This window comes from Camelus ferus, chromosome 13, assembly GCF_009834535.1.
Source record: "Camelus ferus isolate YT-003-E chromosome 13, BCGSAC_Cfer_1.0, whole genome shotgun sequence".
Taxonomy (NCBI): domain Eukaryota; kingdom Metazoa; phylum Chordata; class Mammalia; order Artiodactyla; family Camelidae; genus Camelus; species Camelus ferus.
In genome coordinates this window covers 37,338,812-37,361,717 of record NC_045708.1, presented here as the reverse complement: position 1 = coordinate 37,361,717, position 22,906 = coordinate 37,338,812, and the positions used below count along the sequence as shown (strand labels likewise).

The following is a 22,906-nucleotide window of genomic DNA, read 5'->3' as shown; positions in this document are numbered from 1 at the left end:
CCCTAAGTCGCCGCTGTGGTGACCAGACCCGCCCTGACCCACCCCGCACCGCACCGCCTGGCTCCGCGAACCCGCTGCGCCTTCCGCCGCCCGCCGCCAGGTCCGGCCGTTCCGCGGCGCTTCCAGGGAGCGACCGCGCGTCTTTACCCGGAGTCCCAGGTAAGGGGCGCGTCCCGGCACCCCGCCCGGAGAGGACCTGGGACCGATTCCCGGCGCGGGGCTCTGGGGCCAGTGAGCGGGGGTTGAAAAGGAGCACTGGGCAGCGGAGAGGACGCCGAGGACAAGAAGCCAGGGGAGGCCACTAAGGAGAGGCTCCGCGGCAGTGAAGGGGCGCGTAGCCCGGGGAGGGGGCGCTGAGGGAGGTCTGCCCGGACCGTGAGGGCCGCCAGGCGGGCTTCGAGGGCAGAGGGCGGCGGGAGTGAGGGAGCTAAAAAGAGGGCGCCAGGGTTGGGGGAAAGGGTGAGCGGCCGCTGGAGCGCAGTGAGGGCTCGCTGAGGGGCGAACGCGGGGCGCTGGGGGCGGGGAAGATGGAAGGAGGGAGCTGAGAGGGGCAGTGCGGGAAGAGGCTACCCCGCGGCCGAGGGTCGGTGAACGGGGTGCGCAAGCGGGAGGACTGAGGGGAGCGAGGGCTGCGAAGGCGTGGAAGTGAGGAGCTAAGGGGGGTGGACTGGCCAGCGGGGGTCGTTTCTGAGCTGCCCAGGGGTGAGATGATGAGGGGAAGGGGCGCTGGGCAGGATGCTGGTCGGCGAGAAGGTAAAGTGTGCGTGGAGAGCTGAGAGGGAAAAGGATGGGAGTCGGAGCCCATCTGGGTGTAGGCAAGGGGAGTATCCTGAGTGGGGAAGAGGGGCGGGGCTTGGAGGTGGAAAGCTGGCGAGAAAGGGAAGGTGGGAGGCGGGGCTGGGTCTATCCGGACTGCAGAGAGGTGGGTGGGGAGCTGGTGGAGGGAGAGAGCCGGGGCCTTGGATACGGGCAGTGGACAGCTCAGTTATGTCCAGGGATGGTGGGTGGAGAGGAATAGAGCAGGGGGTCGGCAGCTGGGAGTGGAGTGACTGTCAGGGCACTTAGAGAGTTTGGGCTGGGTCAGGGTGTGGAGGAAGCCAGATGTGGGTGGTGGTGTGTGAGTGGAAAGATGATGGGGGCCCAGAGTGGAGTCCACCGGCATCCATGCACTAGCTGCGTCTGAGCTCCTCAGGAGGCTGAGGAGGGGGCACTGGCACTGGACCTTATTACACTGCCACCTAGGATCAGAGACAAGAAGAGAATCGTGGACAGACTAGTTCATCCGAGGTCGACTCTGTTCTGGAGTCCAAATGAGGGAAGAGACTTTAGGGAGGGCGAGGTGGCAGCCTCTGGAAGCTAATAGAGGTGTGGAGAGGGGTGGGAGAGGGACAGGGCCATTCATCCTAACTTCTTGGAATCTAGATGGAAGAAGGTGGGGGATGGTAAAAGGAGCTGAATGTGTGTGTGCACAGGTGGATGCCCACCTGTTCTGTGTCTGTAAAGAGAAGAAAACAATGGAAGTCCATGAAATGCCTTGTCTATGGTATTGAGAAGCCCTGGAGCTGTGTTGGCCAGAGCAAAGACATTTTACCAGAGGATGGTGGATCAGGGAAGACTTTCTGGTCATGAAGGATTTAGCTAGAAGCAGAGGAAAGTATGTTCCTATCAGAGGAAACAGTATGGAAGAAAGCAAAAATAGAAAATGATCTCCAGTCCAAGAAATAAATCTCCAGTTTCTTAAGGATTATGATATGAAGAGAGGCACCAGTAAACTTTGAGGACGTTTAAAAAGGTTTCCCCTCTAAGCTGGGACTCCTGTGGTTTCTCTTCATCTCCCCAGAGTATAGTACATGGCCTGGCACCAGTAGGCTGCTCAGTAAATGTTGATTGAATGAATAATTGAGCTGTGGTTGTGCTCTTGCCTCAGTGTCCTCATCCAAAGATGAGCAAGAATTGTTGTGAAAATCAAGTATGATAATATGGGTGAAAAGAGCTTCATAAACGGTAAAGCACTGTATAGAAGAGAGAGGCCACTGATGTCATTACACAAGTGTGCCTACAGTATGTCAGTGGTCACACCCACGGCTGTATCTTTCCAAACTGGAGAAGGAAGTGAACGTTTATCAAGCATCTGTTGTATGCAAGATAGAGTGCACTGAAAACACCTGGTAGAGTGCCTGGTATTTAGTTGGTGCCAAATGGTATCTATTACAATATTGTTTCTGTGGCTCTAAGAGACCAGGAGAAACAGTGATGAGGCGGGCCGGGCTAGACTGGGCTGGTGGTGATTGATTGGTAGTGGGGAATGTTCTAAGGAAAGGTTGAATTAAAAGAGTTAGTAGAGTATGGCTTTAGGGAGGAGGTTGTATATTGTAGGGTGAGGTTCACATTGCCCAACTCCCTCCTTGTCCTCACTGATAAATGTTCCCAATAGGAAGATAGAATTACATTTATTGAGCACCTGCTATATGTCTATCTAGATGCTTTACCAACATTGACTATAATCTTCCCAACAATGCTTGTTTTACAAATGAGGAAACTGTATCTTAGTCATGTAAAATTTCTTGCAAGTTCTCACAGTTAATAAGTGACAGACCTGGAAATGAATCTAGTCTGTTTGATTTAGAACCCCAAGCTATTTCCACTATCCAGGATGACTTGGTAGAAGAAAATATGAAACACACAGACCAAAAAAATTTGAAAGGGGCTTATAAAGCACTCTCCCATATACTGGTTTTAACTCTTACAATAGTTTGCCTGGAAGTCATTTTATTAACTTATCTTATAGATAAGGAAATTGAGGCCCAGGCGTGATTTAAGATTACACAACTGCTGAGAGATCTGGGGCTCAGCCCAGGTCTCTCTGACTTAATCTTGTGCTCTTTCCATCCATTTACTTCACTACATATATTGAGTTGATCTCTTGCTGGATTTTAGGGCTCTCTTCTCTCCCTTCCTCTTTGCTGGCTGAAGTTGGTGTCTTCTTTAGGTGCTTATCAGACTGAAAGTGTTACTTGTTTTTCACATCAACCCTTGGAGGAGCCCTTTCCTTCTTTCCCCCAGCCTGGGACTGGAGATGACTTCCCTAATGGTCCCTGGGCCTTCATCTGCATTGTTAGTCATGAAGACAGTGAGCTACCCATCTCTATCATTTATGTGACTGTCAAAAAGAAAGGGGAGATTGGATTGATGCTTATCTTACAAATGCAGTTCTGCACACACCACCATGCCTGTCTACTCAGATCTGCCTCAGGCAGCTGCCTGCTGGGATGCTTTTTACCTCTCTTCCTGTCTTTGTGGCCCCTGCTTCTCTTCTGAGAAGATCCCCTTGGGGGCTTCCATCTGACCTGCCTTCCAACTGAACCTCTCGGCTTTCTGACTCCCCCTGTTCTCACACTAATTTCTGGGAAAGCTATGCTGTGTGCACATGAACAGAGGTTGACGGTATCATAATGGCAAGTGCTAGGAAAGAGATCTCAGGGTGCTGGGATGCTTCTTTACTCACCCTAAAATTATTGTAGTTTTATTTTCCCCAAGCCCAGTCCAATCTGGGAGTCATCAGATAACAGAAGTACTACCCATGATGCTCCAACTGACTTGTTGGCGTGACCGCTGACAAATCACTTTTCTTTGTGGAGCCTCAATTTTTGTGCCTGTAAGATGAAGGGGAGTGGGTCAGACCAGGAACTAAAACTATTTTCACTCTTGCCTCACTCCCTACTCTCTCACCTGTGGCAGACATAGCTAATAAAGGCAGGCACTTTCCTCACTAAGTCTACACAAGGCCACAGGTGTATTTTTTTCCACACAGTATTGGTTTGAAGCATACTTATATACATTTTCTTATTTAAAATGGACAGCAGCCTTCTGAGGTAGGTATATGATCATATCATAGATGAGGACACTGAGGTTTAGGTGACTTGTCCAAGTTCAAACATTGAGTTACTGAGAAGCTGGAATCAGGAGCGAGGCTTTTTTTTTTTTTTTTTTTAATTTATTTTTAATTTATATTTTTTTGTCTTGAGGTGGTAAGTAAGTTTATTTATTTTTAGAGGGGTTACTGAACCGAGGACCTCATGCATGCTAAGCTTGTGCTCTACTGCTTGTGCTATACGCTCTTCCTATTTATTTGTTTTTAAAATTTTGTTGCGGGGGAGGTAATTAGGTTTCTTTCTTTATTTATTTAATGGAGGTACTGGAGATTGAACCCAGGATCTTGTGCATGCTAGGCATACCCTCCACCACTGAGCTGTACCCTCCCCTCCCCAGGCTTTTTGTTATGATAAATCTGCCTCTTCAAAACCCCTTCTAATTCCAGGAATCTAAGAGTGTAAACAGCTGCATCACAAAAATGAAGACCAATAATACAGCATTTACATGAATAGTCTAGCACATGACATATGCTTAATAAATGCTTATTGAAAGGTTAACATGCCTGTAAGGATTTATTCTAGGTTCACTGTTGACAGGGTGTAAGGATAGATAAAACTCAGCTGAATCCAGAAGGGGAGACAGACAGTTAATTGTAAAACAAGCTCAAATTACGGAGCCCAGATCAGGGAGAGAGGCAGTCGAACAAGGTTTGACTGCAGAAGTGAATTAAAGAAACCAGTGAATTAATATTTATCGAGTGCCTCCCATAGGTCAAGAAACCATATCAGACTATTTACATATGGTATCTGCTCACTCTATTGGTACCATAGCTTGGTGAAGTAGGTGGGGTATTTTCTCTATTTTAAGGTAAAAATGCTATGGCTTAGACAGGTAATATGACTTGCCCAAGAATTCAGCTGAGGAATAGACCAGGGATTTTGACCTTTCCTGTAATACTCATGGTACTAGGTCTAGTCTCAGCTGTTAGCTGTGAGGCCTGGGCAAATCCTCGTAATTTCTGCCCCTCGGTTCCCTTCTTGATCAAATGGGAATGATAATCTCTGTCCTTCCAATTTTAATCTCCCAGGTCTCTTTATTTAGAGGACAAAATAGGATAAATGAAATTGAGGTGAGGATCAATTCTCTGTTTCAGCAAAGTTATTCTTTGAGCAGGGGTTCCATTTCTAGGGATCTCTCCTAAGGAAATAAATAGGAAAGAGAACAAATTATGTAAAGAAATGGTCACTGCAACTTAATTTTTAATAACTAAGAACAGCAAAATAAATATACAACATTAAAGAATTGGTCATATGACACAACTATAGGATGGAATATAATGTAGTCAATTGAGATGATATTTATGAAGAATTTTAAAAGTATCAGTAAAATATTTATGATATAATGTTAAGTGAAAAGGAGCAGGATATAAAATGAAAATATGGTCTCAGCTATTAAAATATACATGGAGGATATAGACTAGAATGTGTGGCATGCTATCATTTATATATATATAATGTATATATATATACACACATATAAAGTATAAACAGACCTCTGTGCCTATATATGCAAAGACTATCTTTGAAGGATACATAAATTTTTTATGCTAAAAGTTAAGAAAATAATGCAAATTACAGGTGGTGATAAAGTAATACTTGCAAATAATAAAAATTTGAATAATTTTCAGTGTGTGTATTACTTTTTTTAAAAAAAACTAGATTACTGGTTTATTGTAAAGAGTGTAAAAGGATACAACTCAGGAACAGTCAGATGGAAGAGATGCTTTGGGCAGGGTTTGGGGAAAGGGGGTCTTGGGGCTTCCATGCCCTTTGTAGGTGTGCCACCCTCTGTGTGCTCACCAACCTGGAAGATCTCCCCACCCCTTTGGTTAGGGTTTTTTATGAAGACTTCATTACTGTCAGCATGATTGATGAAATCATTGGCTATTAGTTATCAAGTTAATCTCCAGCCCCTCTTCCAACCTCAGAGGTTAGGGGTGGTGCTGAAAGTTCCAACCCTCTAATCAGGTGGTTGGTTCCTCTGGCAGCCAGCACCCACACTGACGCTATCCTGGAGCCCCAGCCACCAGTTATCTCAGTAGCGTACAAGACACTTATCATCTGTACTTCCAAAGGTTTTAGGAGCTCTGCCTGGAACCAGGTACCCAGACCAAATACATATCTTTTATTATATCACAGTATCACAGTCCTCAATAAATGGCAACTGTTATATGGTTATTGTCACCATCATATCTCTCATAGGAAATAGCAAATGCTCAACAAATATTTGCTGGTAATCTTAAGGCCCAGGCAAATTATGATGTATTGCCTTTTAAATTAACAAACAATAAGATATAATTTCAAAATAAATGGCACTTTGTTGCATGAAAAAATAAAGGAGGAAATATACTTCAAATGTTAATGGCAGTTTCTGAGTGGACGGGATGTCTGGTAATTTAAAATTTTCTTTTTTACACTTGTGTTTTTTCTTAACTTTTTATAATGAATATATACTTGCAAAAAAATTTTCTCTTGTCAACAAAGATGACTAGCAGCAGAATGGAAGATGGCGCGAGGTCGTCGTGATTGCTTCCCTTGTTTTAGACAGAAAAAACCATAATTCCTCTGAGTTGCCAATTCTTGACATAGATTCTGAATCTTGTACCATGAGAAACTGAAAAATCAGGGCTATGAGACCATTTGAACAGGCCATTGCTCCCCTCCAATCTTACCTTCTTCTTCCATGTAAATGCTGTCTCAGTATCTCAGTGTCCTGGGCCTGTTCCACACCTGCCTAGTGAGCCTTGTCATGGGACAGATTGATAGAGGATTGGGGCCGTGGGTCTCAGATAAAGGCTTGAGAGCTGAGAGAAAAGAGAAAGAAGAGAGGCCACTGGTGGCTAGTGGTGGCATATTTAAGGAAGTATCCTTAAAGGCTGCTAATAATCTCACATATGTCTTGGACTTTCTTTAAGAGAGCTTTTAACCTTCTGCATTTGTCAGTTTCTTGTCTTTACAGCTCACCTGAGAGGCCCAGAGAGACAAATCCATTAGTCTCACTCTCTTTTCCTTTGAGGAAAAAAACCAGTAGTTCCTAAAGAGGGTGACACTCTGGATGTTATCGCACGTTAGGACTGTCCTCCCACCCTCCTCTGAATGCTCACCCAGCCCACCGGACTCCCCACTGCTGAGCAGAAGGAGTGATTGCAGGTGGAGAAGCAGAGCACTTGAGCTAGTAAGATGTCGATGAAGCAGCAAAATAAAATAAAACGAAAAAGCACATAAGACATCGGGGCCAAGTGCTTAATAATGGCGTTCAGATCCAAGGCATTCTAGGAAAGGAGAGTATGGTGATAGGTCTGAGAGGGCTGGGGTCTCAGGGAAGGTCTGGCACATCATAAACACTTGCTGAATGACTCAATGAGCAAATGAGTAAATAAATAAAGGATTTAGGCTTTGAAGGATTTGGAATAATAATGACTTATGTTCATACCTGTGTGGGATTTACCAGCTTCTTAAGGTCTTACTCCTTGTTATCTCATTTAAGTCCTGTAACAGCCCTGTGAGTAAAGTAGGCCAGAGATTGTTCTCCCCATTTTCCAGATGATGTGATTGGGCCACAGAGTGGTGATGTGACTTTCATGAATTCAGCACACATTTGCTAAGTGCTGATTATATACTAGGAGTTGTGCTAGAAGCTAGAGATGCAGAAATGAAGTACGTTGTCTCAGATGCTTGATCTAAAGGGGGAGCTGGAATAGTCAACAGCTCTGAAATGATGCACGTGCTGTTAGAGTGTTCTGGGAACACAGGGGCAGGAGTACATGCTTCTGCCCTACACAGGGGAGGTGAGACTTCATTTGCATCTACAAGGTTGAATAGGAGTTTATTAGGAGGAGAAGAGTGTTGTAGGCAGAAAGAAAGAAACATATCTAAAGGGACACAGGCAAGAAATAACATGGCATATTTGGAGTAAAGTGTAATTTGGTATAAAAGTAGCACAGGTTGGTAGGGAGAAGTCTTAGGGGAAGATAAAGTTTAGAGCATTTTTTCTTTGGTTAGTTGGTTCTTTGTCAAGTTGAGCAGTTTGGGCTTGATCTTTAGAGCTATGGGAGCCATAAAAGTTTTCCAAGACAGGGGAATGATAGCCCTGTACTGGGCCTTTCCTGGAATGTTCAAGTTTCTGCTGTTTTGGCCCCCCCCCCCCCCCCCCCGCCTCAAAACTCAGCTTAGGAGCTGCCTTCTACAGAAGACTTTCCCTGACCACCATGCCTCCAGAATGGGTTAGATGCTGCTTGTGGGCTTCCTCAGCCAAGACTTCCCTCTTATTGATGGCTTCGTTACTCTGTATTTACGGGCTTTTTAACTCTAATCTTTGGCTACTCTGAGGTCAGACACCATGTCTAATTCATATTTGTATTCCCCATGCCCAGCACAGGGTTTGACCTAGAACAACATGCTCAGTAAATATTTGCTGAAGGAATGAATGGGAGGAGCTGGGTTCCACCCCAATCCTAAGACAACATTTGGGGCAGGTGCAGTGATGGGGTGATTCTGAGTAGTGTGTGTTTCCTCGGTGATGCTGAGGTGGGGAGTGAGTGTGTGAATGGTGGTGTGACCATTCAAAGATAGGCACTGGAGGTGTTTTCCCAAGTGACCACAGGTTTTCCCTGCAGATGGCTTCAGTGACTGATGGTAAAGCTGGAGTCAAAGATGCTTCTGATCAGAATTTTGACTACATGTTCAAGCTGCTCATCATCGGCAACAGCAGTGTTGGCAAAACTTCCTTCCTCTTCCGCTATGCTGATGATACCTTCACCCCGGCCTTCGTCAGCACCGTGGGCATTGACTTTAAGGTGAAGACAGTCTACCGCCATGAGAAGCGAGTGAAGCTGCAGATTTGGGTGAGTCCTGGGCATCTTGGGCAGGATTGTCCCGAGAGGTGACTCGTTTGCTAGTACAAGGGCTGGGAGGTGGGGCCAGTTTAGAACTTCTGAGTCTTATGACAGTAGGCACTGGTGCTTTGTAGATCTGGCCCCTGGACTGCCCCTTGCTGGTTTTATACAAGTTTGCTCTCCTTTAGGGGCTTAGTTGCTTCTGCTGCTTAACTGTCCAAGAGGCTATATCTTGGCTTATACAGATGAGTGAGCAAGAATCTGGGCTTTGGAGTTACTTACCTGGATTCAAATTCTAGATCTGCCATTTACTACTCATGGAATCTTGATTAAATTACTTAACCTCTCTGGTCCACACTTTCGTCTTTGGGGATTATTATAGCATCTACATCTTGGGGCTGTTGGGTGCTTAGCATAGTTCCTGGAACATAATAAATGCACAATAAATTTTAGCTACTGTATTTATAATCTGTTGCTGTGTAATCACTTCACAACTTGGTGGCTTAAACAACAATAATAATTCATTAACACACATTTCTATGGATCAAACATTTGGGAGTGGCTCGGTTTCTGGCGTGTTTCTATGACGTTGCTGCCAGATGTTGGCTTGGGTTGCAGTCATCTGAAGGCTTGAGTGGGCCTGGAGGATTCCCTCCCAAGATGGTGTACTCATATATATGTCTGATACTGGCTGTTAGCAGGAGTCTTCCTTCCTTCTGTGTGACTCTCTCAACAGAGATTCTTAAGTGTCTTCATGCCATGACCGCTAGCTTCCCCCAGGGGCAGAGATCCAAGAAACCAAACAGGAAGTGGCAGTATCTCTTATTCTTAGCCTTACAGTATTCTATTAGTCATTGATTCAATGTAAGAGGAAGCTACACAAGAGTACAAATCCTGGGAGGTGAGGATCCTTGGGGACCTTCTTGGAAACTGACCACCCCAGCTATTATTATTGGTGTTTACCAGGGATACTAATAAAATACATACATATTTGAGATAATATAGGAACATGTAGATCATATACTGTTCAGTAATGAATTAGCAGTGGGATTGAACATTTTGAAAATTTGTGATTTAAAGTATTCAAAACATGTATTATTTATTATCAATCCATTCAACACTAATACATTGTGCATATATGTTATTAGTATAGTCTATATACAGTACTTTTTTTCTTACAAATTATTTCCATGTATTAGTATTATCTCACAGTTACCCTCGTGAGACAGATATTCAGGAAGTAATTAACCTCCCTTAGGTTGACCACACAGCTACAAAGTGAAATTCCAGTTTAGATCTTCTGCTTCCAAATATGTGCTCTTTTCTCTACCTGTGTGTGTTAGGTCTTATAGAGCCCATATTTCCACTTGAGATCATGTTAAGCATTAATTTATATAGAGATAAAAGTTCATTTTTTTAATTTAGTCTCTATTATAAGCATTGAGGAATCATAAATTGTAAAAATTCAAGAAGCTATGCAGACCATTTAGTTCATTGGTTCTAGAAGTGTGGTCTCCAGATCAGCGGCAACAGTATCACCTGGGGAATTTGAAATACATGTTCTCAGCTTCCTTCTCAGACCCACTGAATCAAGAACTCTGGAGTATGGCCCAACAATCTGTGTTATAAGAAGCCTGCCAGGTGGTTTTGACGTAGGCTAAAATTGAAGAACCACTGATTTAGTTTAACTACCTCCTGGTGAGAATCAATAAGCATTTATTAAGTGCCTGTTATGTGCTGAGTACTTCCATTTGTATAATCTGACATCTTCCTTGCAGCCAATGCATAGAGGGGGTTGAAAGCAAGGGATATTTGGGGCACAGTGAGCAACACGGTGAAACTGGAGCAAGGCTGTGAAAGAGCAGGGAGGGGTTGCTGAGAGAGAAATCTGCTGGAGAGGCCGCTTAGGGGTCATGGAGACCTTGTACAACAAATAGAAGATTCTTGACATGGGCCAGAGGGTACATGCCTGATTATTTCTTAGGGAATTGGAGAAACTACTAGGGTTCAATCCTATCCATGAATATGAAATAAATGTTTACTAATATTTGCTATATGGATTGACATGGATGCCTTCATTTGATCTCCACATTAGATGGTCACATATCCTACACTTGAAAAATCTTCAGGTGGGAGGAAACATTCTGCCCTTCTAGTGGGTTGGCAGTAGTGGCTCCCTCACTCTTTTATTCACTTTCAGCCCACTGTGAGCTTTTGCTGCTTTCCTGTGCTTAGTTAAGTGAATTTATTGATTATATTACATAATTTTCACTAAATGAACCTCATGATGTGTATGTGGCTTTAAAAGAGTCTTGCAAAGAAACCTCTGATTGAAAACTATACTAATTATAGTGAGCCCAAGTAATCTGTCCTCACTTGCTGTTTCTCTGACACCTAGCACAAGTTCATTGTCAGTCATGTTTCGAGGGAAAATCAATGACAATCTAATTAGATCTGATCTAGTCAATCACATTACTTTTGCTAAAAAAAAAAAAAATTAGCAAAGGGTTTTCTTTGTGCATGTGTGCATATATGCTTTTTTGTAGCAAAACTTCTTTTAAAAAAAATCTGTACTGTTCATAAATGCATTAAAATGTAAAAATTTAAATATTTACATCATTTTAATGTATTTAATATCTTTTGTGTACAGAAGTATCTATATAATCTAAGTAAATATACAAATATTGTGAGTGCTATGCCTACATTTTTCTTACAGGCGTATAAATTTGGAGGCCACTACCATAGACATTGGGGAGCCGTAGGTGGGTTTTAACAAAGTCAGATTTTCATTTTAGAAAAAATTTCTGGCTTCAGTCTAGGGGGTAGGTGGATGTGAGGGAAAACAAGTGTATTTGTCTGCTCAGGCTACCATAATAAAAAAAAAAAGCACAAATTAGATGGCTTAAAACAACAGAAACTTATTTTCTCACAATTCTGGAAAGTGAAAGTCGAAGATCAAGGTGCCAGCAGGATTGATGTCTGGTGAGAGCTCTCCCCTTGGGTTGCAGCCTTCTTGCCGCGTGCTCACATGGCCTTTCCTTAGTGCTTACACGTGGAGAGTGAGCTGGCTCTCTGGAGTCTCCTCTTACAAGGACACTAACCCTGTCAGATCAGGGCCCCACCCTATGACCTCAGTTAACCTTAATGACTTCCTTCCAGTCTCCATCTCCAAATATAACCACCCTGGGGGTTAGGGCTTCAACATTTGGATTTTGGGAAGACACAAACATTTGGTACATAACACTGAGACAATGACAAAGTGACATAAGGGATGAAAATGAGGAGAGAGATTTAGGACTAGAATTTACAGAATTTGATGACCAACTAATTGTATATGGAGAGGAAAGAACACATCTCTTCTAATACATATATCTTTTCACACATATTTACTTCTGTAAAAGTTTTGTGATTTTAAGTTGTGTGAGCTTTGGTAAGTCACTTCACTTCTATATATAGGTAATATCCTGAACTGCAAATATCTCACAAGTTTGTGGAGGTGGGGGCTATGTGGGATAACATGTTATTGTGCCTGGCACATATTAGGAATACAATAAATGTTAGGTCTATCCTTCCTCTGCTCCGGATCCACATGCAAAGTGTTCCTTCCCAAGATTTCCCACCAGTGGTTCCAAAAGTGCTAAAACGGCATCCAAGGATTCACTAGCACCGTATGAAGTGTTCAGTTAAATTTCTCAAGCTCATTTCATCTCTCCCAGGGGATTTCAGAAAGCCATTGTCAGGGTGGAAGGTGGAAAGGGAAGAAGAGGAAGTTATGAGCATCGCTGAGCAGGACCATTCATAAAAGGGGTTTCTATCATCTCTGGGAGATGATGAGGGTATTGGTAGTGTCTTGTTCCCTGGGGTCCCTCAACACTAGATCCCTGAGAGCTCCCCTCTGTTTCCTGAGAGGTTAATTATTATGAAATAATTTTACTGGGGAGGTGGAGGGAGGGGAGAAGTCTCATTAATAGAGAGCAAGAGCACGCACTGGTGGGGAGGGAGGGAGACTTAGTTACTCCACAGCAACAGACCTGACTGGAGGCCACTTACTGCTTAGGCGCTGGTTGCCAGGCAACCCCTGGAGACCTGTGGGAAGAGAAGAGCGGGAGAAGGCCTTCCACTCCCTCCATGTGGGGCCCATCGCAGGGGCTGCTGGGTCTGGTGCTGGCCAAGGGAAGAATCTGGGGGTCTGTGGGAGGATTAAACTGACCCAGGACTCCAGTCCTGGGTCCCAGTCCTGGCTTCGCCCTGTAGTGCAGTCATGATCTGGAGTAACCTTTCTCCTCCATGGGCCTATTTCTCCAACTGTCAAGTGGAGAAAATAATCCTTGCTCTTCTTGCTTCATGGTGATGTTGTGAAGATCCGGTGAGAACATGGAAAGGAAAGCCTAATCAGCGGGACTATGGATGTTGCCAGCCATGTGAATTCTCCTTGTATGAAGAGTTTACTTCTTTTATGACCCAGGGAGGTAGTTATCTTTTTAAAGAATAGGTGGTTGAGCCTAGAGACGTCAAGTTACCTGTGCAGAGCCAAACAGTAGACTTCATTCTTTCATTCATTCAATAGACATTTGTCTGGTGCTCACACTATGCCAGGCATTGTGCTATCTGTGGGGAAACACTCTCCCTGGTCTCCTGGAGTTTGCACTATAGTGGGGGAGATAAATAGACACCAAGTACGTGAGTGGAAAATATTTAATTTCATCTGTGGAAAGGGCCCTGCAGGAAAAAAAAATAGACTTGTTTCGAACTCAAGCACTGGAATTCAGAGCTCAGGAACCACTGAGCTGTGACTTAGGTCTCATCCCTGGGCTTGCAGCTGGGATTCAGGCTCAATTCTATTCACAATTTAAAAGGCTGATGGCCTTCTGCACACCAGCTCACTCCAGGCCTGGTCTTTGTCAGGGGACATGGTGGCAGGGGCCTCCATTGTGGAAGGACAGAGTGTCCTCCTTCTTACTCCCACCAGTGGGGCTTTTTTTGTGACCTGCTTGTCAAGAAGACTTTATAGATAGGAGTGTCTCATGTGTCTGGGGTTACTTGTGTAAAGACGGGGGAATGGACTGGCTGTCCTATCATTTATCTATCAAGAGTTCAAGAACCCTGAGTTTTGTGAAGGATTTAGAGGCCACAGTTCTCCCTCCTGGACTTGTCCTGGTATTGCTGTTCTCCATCCTCTTTCTTTCTCTGCAGCTTTCTGCTCTGAAACCCTCAGTCACTATAATGCTATGCGTATTCACTCTTCTACTTGTTTTATTGTGTTGGTGATGATTTTAAAAAGACAATGTGCATAAAGCATCAGTATAATCCTTGACATGGAGTACACACTAAACAAAAATAGTTTTTATTAAAGTTCTAGGGAGATCAAGAAATGATACTCATTTTCTTCCCCGCTTAACTCTGTAACCATTTGAGAGATAGATGCAATAGAGAGATGGGAAGTAATGTGACAACCTTCTTACTGATAAAAGCTAGGATGAAGCACATGGCCCAAGTCTTCAGGAAGGTGGAGCTTGCTAATACTTCACTCTGGAATCAGGTAGACGAAGAGACCCAAGCACAGGCTGACATGAGTGGCTAGCTACAATTAGCTCCTACAACATGCACCCAGGGTCAAAGTCCGTGTGGTCCAGGCTTACTAATGCTTAAAGCCTAGAACATCCCATCCAAGTCTATAGTAGAAGCTTCTCTCTCCATGGACAATCTTCTTCATGGAGGGGGAAAGGAGGGTCCCTTCTCCAACAGTTCTTTTTATAATTGAAGAAATAGAAGTGAGCATTATCTCCAAAGAGAGGTTAGGCACAATAATGAAATCTGGGGAAAATAGGAGGAGTCTTAAGAGATTTCCTGGAAATCCTAAATTCCACAGTGGTGAGAGTGACTCCTTGCATAACTAGGAGCTGAGAACAATAAGACCAGGGTGAGACGGGCTGTTGGGCAGTTGGCTAGATTCACTCACTTTCCAACTACCTTATTCCCACATAGCTGCCTCAGTGAAATTTAGGTTACCACATGGTTTTGGAATCACTTATAAATATTAAAACTGGTGAATATTAAATCTGAGAATGTCAAAGACCTGTTATCTTAGGACCAATAATATACAATAAAATGTGATGGAGCTTAGGCATGTGGCAAAAGGCCATACCAGAAGCCCAGACTAAGGATTGTGGCTCTTGAGCGGTCATTTAACAAATATTTACTGTTCTAGACAACAGGGATAGAGAAATTAACATGAATATGATATATTCTCTGCTCTCCAGGAACTAGTGAGACTGAATTTACCTCTGAGCTCCAAAAGGGAAATAAAATGAGTAGCATAGTTCTCTTATTCTGTTAAGGGAAACAAACCAGGACACCAAGAGAGGTTGACTTTCCCCTCAAATTTAAGAATATATAATAATGGATTATGATACCAAGACTGGACAGCTGTCTAATGGGCATCTCTATTTGTTTCCTATTGCTGCCTTAAAACAGCACGTATTTATCATCCTAGAGATCTGAAGATCAGAAGTTCAAAATCGGTGTCACTGGGTTAAAAATTAAGGTGTTGGCAGATCTGTGTTCCTTCTGGAGAGAATCCATTAAGTTGTCTTTGCCAGCTTCTAGCGGCTACCTTCATGCCTTTGCTCGGCGCCCCTTGCTCCATCTTCAAAGCCAGCAGTGTAACATCTTTCCACCTCATTCTGTCTCTGACCTTCCTGCCTTTCTATTATAAGGACCCATATGACTACCTTGGGCTCACCTGAATGATCCAGGATAAGATTCCCATCTCCAACCTTAATTTAATCACACTTGCAAAGTCCCTTTTGCCATGCAAGATAACATATTCACAGGTCTGGGGATTAAGACATGGATATCTTTGGGGGACCATTATTCTGACTGCCACAGCATCTATTAATAACATGGGAAAGATCTAATATGAATTCCCCCTATTTTTCAAAGCTCTAATTCAAGTTCTCTCTTCTCTGATGACAGCCCCCTCTGCTAACTCCTTGAAAACAGGTACTGTCTGTGTTTTAGGTTCAGACTTTCTGCTGAGAATGCTTGTCATCTTGTTAGGTGCCAACAAGACTATGAGCTTGGAGCTTATTACATCTCAGTGTCATTTTGGACATGGGAGATTGTAGTCCAGAGAGAGACAGGACTTTACTAAGGGGTAATTCCAGTGCTCCTCCCACCATCTTCAGGAAGGTGATATCTGGTCACCAGAGCATCATGGGGACCTGCAGAGAGACCAAGTCAGCACAGAAGAGGCTGGAGGCTGAACAGGGGCACTAGGGCTCTGACAGGTCCCTGTGGCTCCAGAAATATGGAGACACTTGCTGAGTACAACATCCTGTACTTAGCTCTTATGATAATCAGAATTGATTTTTCTAGGCAGCAAGTTTCCTGGTGTGGCTGCAGAGACATGTTGATACTTTCATCTTCCCAAAGCTGGTAGGAACCAGCTGCTAGGGAGGTTTAATCTGATTTTTAAAATCACAACAAAGACTATGGGAAGTCAAATCAGAATTGCAGGCATAGTCCGCCTTTGTAATTTGCAAATGAATGAACAGCAATCCTGATTGGTTATTCAAGGGGCTTCTGCGCTTTTGGGCCACCACTGCCTTCCCTCCACCTAAACTGGTGTGGAAGAAAAAGAAATGACCTATAATGAATTTGCACATTCATTCATTCAATAAACATGTGTCTCGTACGTATTACATGCCAGATACTGTCATAATAGGGCAAATAAACAGCTCCAATACAATATAAATGATATAAAGGGATGGAGAAAGTGCTGTAGGAACACAGGGAAAGGAGATGCTATCTCTGCCTAGGAGAATTACTTTAGGCTTCACAAAGGAGGGGATATCTGAACTGGGTTGTAGCAAATGAGGAAGAATTTTTCAAGTTAATGTTGTGGAAGATCTTTACAAGCAGAAGAAAAGACATTTGCAAAATCAGGATAGCTTTCAAAGACCCATTAATGTGCCTGGCGGTGGTAGGCTCTACAGAGACTGGTGAGGCAAAATCCCTGCCTCTAAGGGAGCACTCAGGATAGTAAGAGAGATATAACATGTACACAAATAGCGTTGATGCTACAGATATGAATGATGCCTTGAGAGGTACAGAAAGTTTTGAGGGAGTTCAGAGAGGAAGTGCTCCCTCTAAGCTTGAGAGCATCAGAGAAGGCTCCATGGAGGATGTAGCTTTATGTTAGTGAAAGTTGGCTCTGCAGATAATAATGTCCTCAGAGGCACAGCCCTTTATCTCATTCATCCAGCTCTGCAGTCCAGGCTGATCTCAGTTTTTGCAGCATGTGGTCAGGAGCACAGCCTTTGGAGCAAGCCAGATCTGTGCTCCAAACCCACTTCTGCCCCTGTCACCTCCTTCAAGTCCCATTACATCCTTGTACTTCACTTTCTTCTTTCTAAAATAAGAATAAGTTTAGTAACCACCACATAGTGTTGAGAGAATGAAAAAAGATAATGCTTAGTCTAGTAGCTGGTACATAGTAAATGATCCTTAATTGGTAAACTTTATTATTATTAACTCTGTTGCTCTCAAGGGTTGATTTGTGGCAACCAGGAGTCTGAATGTGATCTGAGCTAGACTCTGCATCCTTTTTAGGAATTGATGAACATTTACCTGAATTCTTTCTCTGAGTCTTGAGCTGGGTTTATAGTGGTTGGTGGCTGATCCCTTTGGCAGAGCCCTGCCCCAGATGGCACATGCAATACAACTGGGGAGAGAAAACAATTCAGAAAGCCGTAAAGAGCTAAAACGTGTGGTGCTGAGTGAGTGCAATGGAATGCTGGGAAGAAAGAGTTCAGTATTGGGTAGAGTGGGTAAGAAAGGCCTCTGGGAGGGAGGTGGGGGACATTGCAGGGTGAGGAAAGGGAAGGGTGTAATAGAGATATTCCAAGCAAGGGGGGCGACATGTGCTGAGATGGGGGCCAGACATTAAGTGGTAGGTGAGCTGTCATGTACTTTGTGTGATGTTCTTTCTCTGAGGTGACTGGATTCAGTCCATATCTTCCAGCCACAGCCCCTGCCTCTGCTCCATACCCCATATGCTGTAGCCATTCCAACCACAACAAAATTCTATGTTTGTTCATTTATTTACCTATTCATTCAGTAATATTTACATTTTATGGACCAAGCATATTCTAGGTGCTACAGACACAACAATAAAAGTAACAAACAGCATCCCCTGTCCCACATTCCCCTAGATTTAAGGGGGAAGACTGCGATAAATAAATAAAATACACAGCATGTTCTATGATGATGAGCACTCTGGGGGAAAATATAGCAGGACAAGGGGGATAGAGTAGGAGGGCTGTTTGTAAGTTTGATCAGAGTGGTCAGGGTGAACTTCACTGAACAGGGCACTTTTCAGTAAAATCCTGAAAGAGGTGTGGGAGATTTGGAGGAAGAGAATCCCAGGCAGAACGAAATGCAAGTGCAGAAGCCCTAGGGCAGGGGTATGCTTGACATACTCCACAAACAGGAGGAGGCCAGTGGGGCTGGAGCAGGACAGTGGTCAGAGACAGGCTGGAGTTAGTGGGAGGATGAGACTGTGTAGGGCCTTGGAGGTCTTTGCAAAGACTTTGGTTTTTTTGTTTTTTTTTTAAACCCAAAAGTATAATTGATACACAAAAACTATACATTTTGTGTGTGTGTGTGTGTAAACAGAGACTTTTATTAGAGAGCAAAAGTTAGTAGACTACACCTTTGAGAACTGAAGGCAGGCCAACCTGAGACAAAAATCAAAACTATACATATTTAATGTATATAATTTGATGGGTTTGGATATATGCAAATACTCGTGAAACCATTACCACAATCAAGATAATAGACATATTCATCAACTCCAGAAGTTTCCTTGTGTCCCCTCACCTCCCTCCCCTTTTTTCCAGTGGTAAGAACAAGTCACATGAAATTTACCCTCTTAACAAAATTTTAAGTACAGAATACAGTATTAACTATCGTCAGTATGTTGTATAGTGGATCTCTAGAACTTGTTCATCTTGCATAACCAAAACTTTATACCAATTGAACAACTCCTCACTTCCCCTCTGCCCAGCCCCTGGAGACCACTGTTCTGTTGTCTGCTTTTATGAATTTGATTATTTTGGAGAGCTCATAAAAATAGAAGCAAGCAGTATTTGCCCTTCTGTGATTAGTTTATTTCACTTAGGATCATGTCTCCCAAGTTCATCCATATTGTTACAAATGGCAGCTTTCCCTTCTTTTTTAAGGCTCATCTATCAGTGAGCATTTGGGTTGTTTCCATATCTTGGCAATTGTGAATAATGCTTCAGTGAACATAGGATTGCAGATGTCTCTTTTGAGGTCCTTATTTCAGTTCTTTTGGGTACCTCTAAGTGGAATTGCTGAATCATATGGTAGTTCTGGACTTGAACAGACATTTCTCCAAAGAAACATCCAAAGGGCCAACAGATATGAAAAAATGCTCTGCGTCACTGATCATCAAGGAAATGCAAATCAAAACCATGAGCTACTTCCTCACACATGTCGGATGGCTATTATATATTAAAAAAAAAAAAAAAAGCTAAGTGTTGGCGAAGACATAGAGAAATTGGAACCCTTGTATACCACTGGTGGGAATGTAAAATGGTGCAGCCAGTCTGAAAAACAGTATGGAATTTCCTCAAAAATGTTTTTGAAGGCTTTGGGTTTTATTCAGGATGAGATGAGTTCTGAGCAATGGAATTACTTGATCTGACATATTTTTTAAATTGATCTTTATTTTTGCTAATTTTAGATTTATAGAAAATTTGCAGTGATAGTACAGAGATTTCCAATATATCCTTCACTCAGTTTCCCTAATATTAACATCTTATGTAACCATGGTAGATTTGTCAAAACTGTGAAATTAAAATTGGTACAGTATTATTAACTAAACTATAGATTTTATCTGGATTTCACTAAGTTTTCAACTAATGTCCTTTTACTGTTTCAGGATCTAGTCCATGTGGCACTTAATAATATTTTAAAAATTGAGATATAATTCATATATCATAAAATTCAACCTGTTAAAAGTATACAGTTCAGTGATTTTTAGTATTCATAAAATTGTGCAACCATCACTACCAATTCCAGAATGTTTTAGTGTCTTAACATTTTAATATTTAACAGGATTGCTTTGAGGCAGAATTATGTCTGTTTCAAGAATAAATTCTGACAAAGGTCAGAAGCTGGGAAGATCACTTAGGATTTGTAATAATGCAGGCCAGGAATGGTGGCTTGAAGTAGGGAGGTAGCCATGGTGGCAGTGTAAGCGGTCAGATTCTGTGCATGAATTGAAAATATTATTGACAGGATTTGCTGATGAACTATGTGTGGGGAGAGAAGGAAAGGGAGGAGTCAAGGATGATTCTGAATATTTGGGCTGAGCAACAAGAAGGTTGAAGATGCCTCTGACTGAGATACGGAAGACTCCAGGGAGAGCAGGATTTGGGGAGGTAACTGGGGACTGAGTTCTGGTTATGTTAAATTTGAGATGCCTATTAGATAACCAAGTGGAGACATAGAATAGGCTGTTGGATAAATGAGTCTGCAGTTCAGGATAGAGGCCCTGGCTGGAGATATAAATTAGCAAGCTATTAGCATATGGGTGGTATTTAAAGTCATGAAGCCAAACAAGATCAACAAGGGAAGGAGTGAAGACAGAAAAAAAAGTTCTAAGGACTGAGACCAGATACATTCTAACACTAAGATGTTGGGAAGATGAGGAAGAATCACAAAGGAGACTGAAAAAGAGCAACTGAAAAGGAAAATTGTGGTGTCTTTTGCAGCCAGAGTTTTCTGGAGGGAGAAGAGATCACCTGTGTCCAGTGCTGCTGCTCTGTCGTGAATATGGGGACTGAGAATTAACCCCTTGATTTAGCAGCAGGAAATTCACTGGAACCTTGATAAGTGTTGCTTTGGTGGAGTAGTGGGGATTAAAACCTAATAAGAGTAGGAGAAGTGAAACTGGAGATACCAGTGTACATAGCATTTTCAAGGATTTTTACTCTTGGGGAAAGGGAACAAATGAGTGGTAGCTGAAGGTGAAGGGGGAACTGAGTCAGAAGAGGTTTTTGGTTTCTGATTTTTAAGGTGGGAGAAGCAGCAGTGTGTTTATGTGCTGGTAGAACAATCCAATAGAGATCAAAAAACCAAGCAACCAACAAAGAAACAAAAACATAAAACTGACGCTATGGGAGAGAGAGGAGAATTGCTGGGCCAGTATTCTTGAGCTGGTAAAAGGGGATGGGATCACCAGCAAGGCGTGAACCCTTGCTAGGATGCTAGGAGCACAGACAGTGTCAATCAACATTAACATGGCAGAGTGCAGAAAGAATGGGCACAAGTGCAATGGGGGGCTACATGTGCTGGTGGGAGTTCTTTTGGATACAATTTTTGGTGAAGGAGGAAGCAAGGTCATCAGCTGAGAGTGAGGTTGGGGGGGGGCCCAGGTGATTCAAGATAGAGGAGAATGTCATCTAGAAGTTGGGAGAGTGAATAGACTAGGGAAATGTAATTTGATTGCTGATCAGCATTAAGGCACCACTTGCAATTAGTGATCATAAATTTAGGTCCATGAATTCATGAATTTGAAGCATAGTTGTGTGTTTTTCTCCACCCACATTTTGCTCTGTGGAGGCAGGCATAGAATTGGCAGAGAGTTGACTTTAATGAAAGTATTGTTTTGCTGAATAAGTGTGACAAAGCAACAGAGGGCCGAGGGAGTCAGGGGTGTTTGCAGGGAAGCCACTGACATTAACTGCCTGTGTATTCAAGCTGGGCTGAGAACGAGGTGATGACATAAGGACAGTGAAAAGATGGTAGAGGCTGAAGACTGAAGACTGGGAATCTGGAAGGAATGAGCTAGAAAGATTGTAGTGTTCTGAAAGTGGGAAGCTTGAAATTACTATTGGTACCAAAAAGGGACAGGGCATGAGTGTGAGAGTGAGTGGCTGGGTCAGGGTAGAGATCAGCATCACTGGAGGAGAAGAATTTGAGGGAATGAGAATCCAAGATGTTTCATAATCCAAGAATACTGGAGAGATTCGCAGGGAAGCAGGAGCTGTAGAGGGATGAGTAGGTGGCATAATCTCACGATGTGAGATCCATGGCTGGAGGGCGTTTTATTTTGGGGAGGAAGAGAATGATCTGCAAGCAGAGGTGAAAAGCAGCAACATGTATCCCACCTGCTGGCCCAAAGATTCAAAGATGGTGAGAGAGGAAGCAACCATCAATTCGGGGGCCCTGGGAGGAGCCGTGTCCTCAAGGACAGCCAGGATTCAGTCACAGCAAGGAGGTGAAGAGAACACCCAGACCAGAGCCTGAGGAAAATGAGAATTTTCTGAGGACCAACTGTGGGTTTCAGAAGGCCGAGGGAGTGGAGAAGATAAGTTTAGAAAAGATGGTGTACGATGCTGTGTGGGAATCAGAGTCCAGGGATCAGGGATGGCCTGGGAGACTTGGGCTTCTGGCTGTGACTGACATGAACAATGATAACGCAGACAGATGGCACCGAGGCAGACAGTGTTGTGTGGGGGCCGTCTGGGGAGGGACAGGGCCTTGCTTCCTCTTGATCACTGCTTTTAGAGGCCCAGTGGCTGGCAGAGCTGCCACTCTAAGAATGCCTCCTTCCCAGTTTCACACATCAGTAATTATTGTGGCAATAAACAGCAACTACCACTTATGTAAAATATCCTCACCTGTAAAATGGGGCTAACCATAACCTCCTGCAGGGTTGGTTGCGCTGACAGTGGCCCTGGCTAATGGCTAATGGCCAGGACTGTGCTCAGTGCTTTTAGCAACTCATGTCATCCTCACAACAACCCTGTGAGCTTGGTACTATTATTATCTTCATTTTATAGATAAGTAAACTGAAGTCCAGAGATGTTAGGTAGCTTCCTCAAGTTCACAGAAATAGTAACTGGTAGAGTCCAGATTTTAATCGAGGTCTCTCTGATTTTGAAGCTGATATACGCCCTCTGCTCTGTACCCCTACTTTCCTTGTAATAGCTTCACATAGGTAAGGACCTGGGTGCTTAGAAAGCACTCGAGGGGTGGTGAAAATGATGTTAAGAGTTATAACTTACTGGGCAGCAACTATATATTGTACAAGTACTTTACATG

General features: G+C 43.3%; 1 protein-coding gene across 1 annotated transcript in view; it reads left to right on the top strand.

The window, feature by feature from the left end:
- RAB3B (RAB3B, member RAS oncogene family) overlaps positions 1-22,906 on the top strand; it is a 59,392-nt gene continuing 36,486 nt past the window's right edge. Inside the window, exons 1-2 of the mRNA XM_032494259.1 lie at positions 1-159; positions 8,549-8,776. Of these exons, the coding sequence (XP_032350150.1) occupies positions 8,549-8,776 (228 nt within the window). The 5' untranslated portion in view covers positions 1-159. The remainder of the gene's footprint in view (positions 160-8,548; positions 8,777-22,906) is intronic.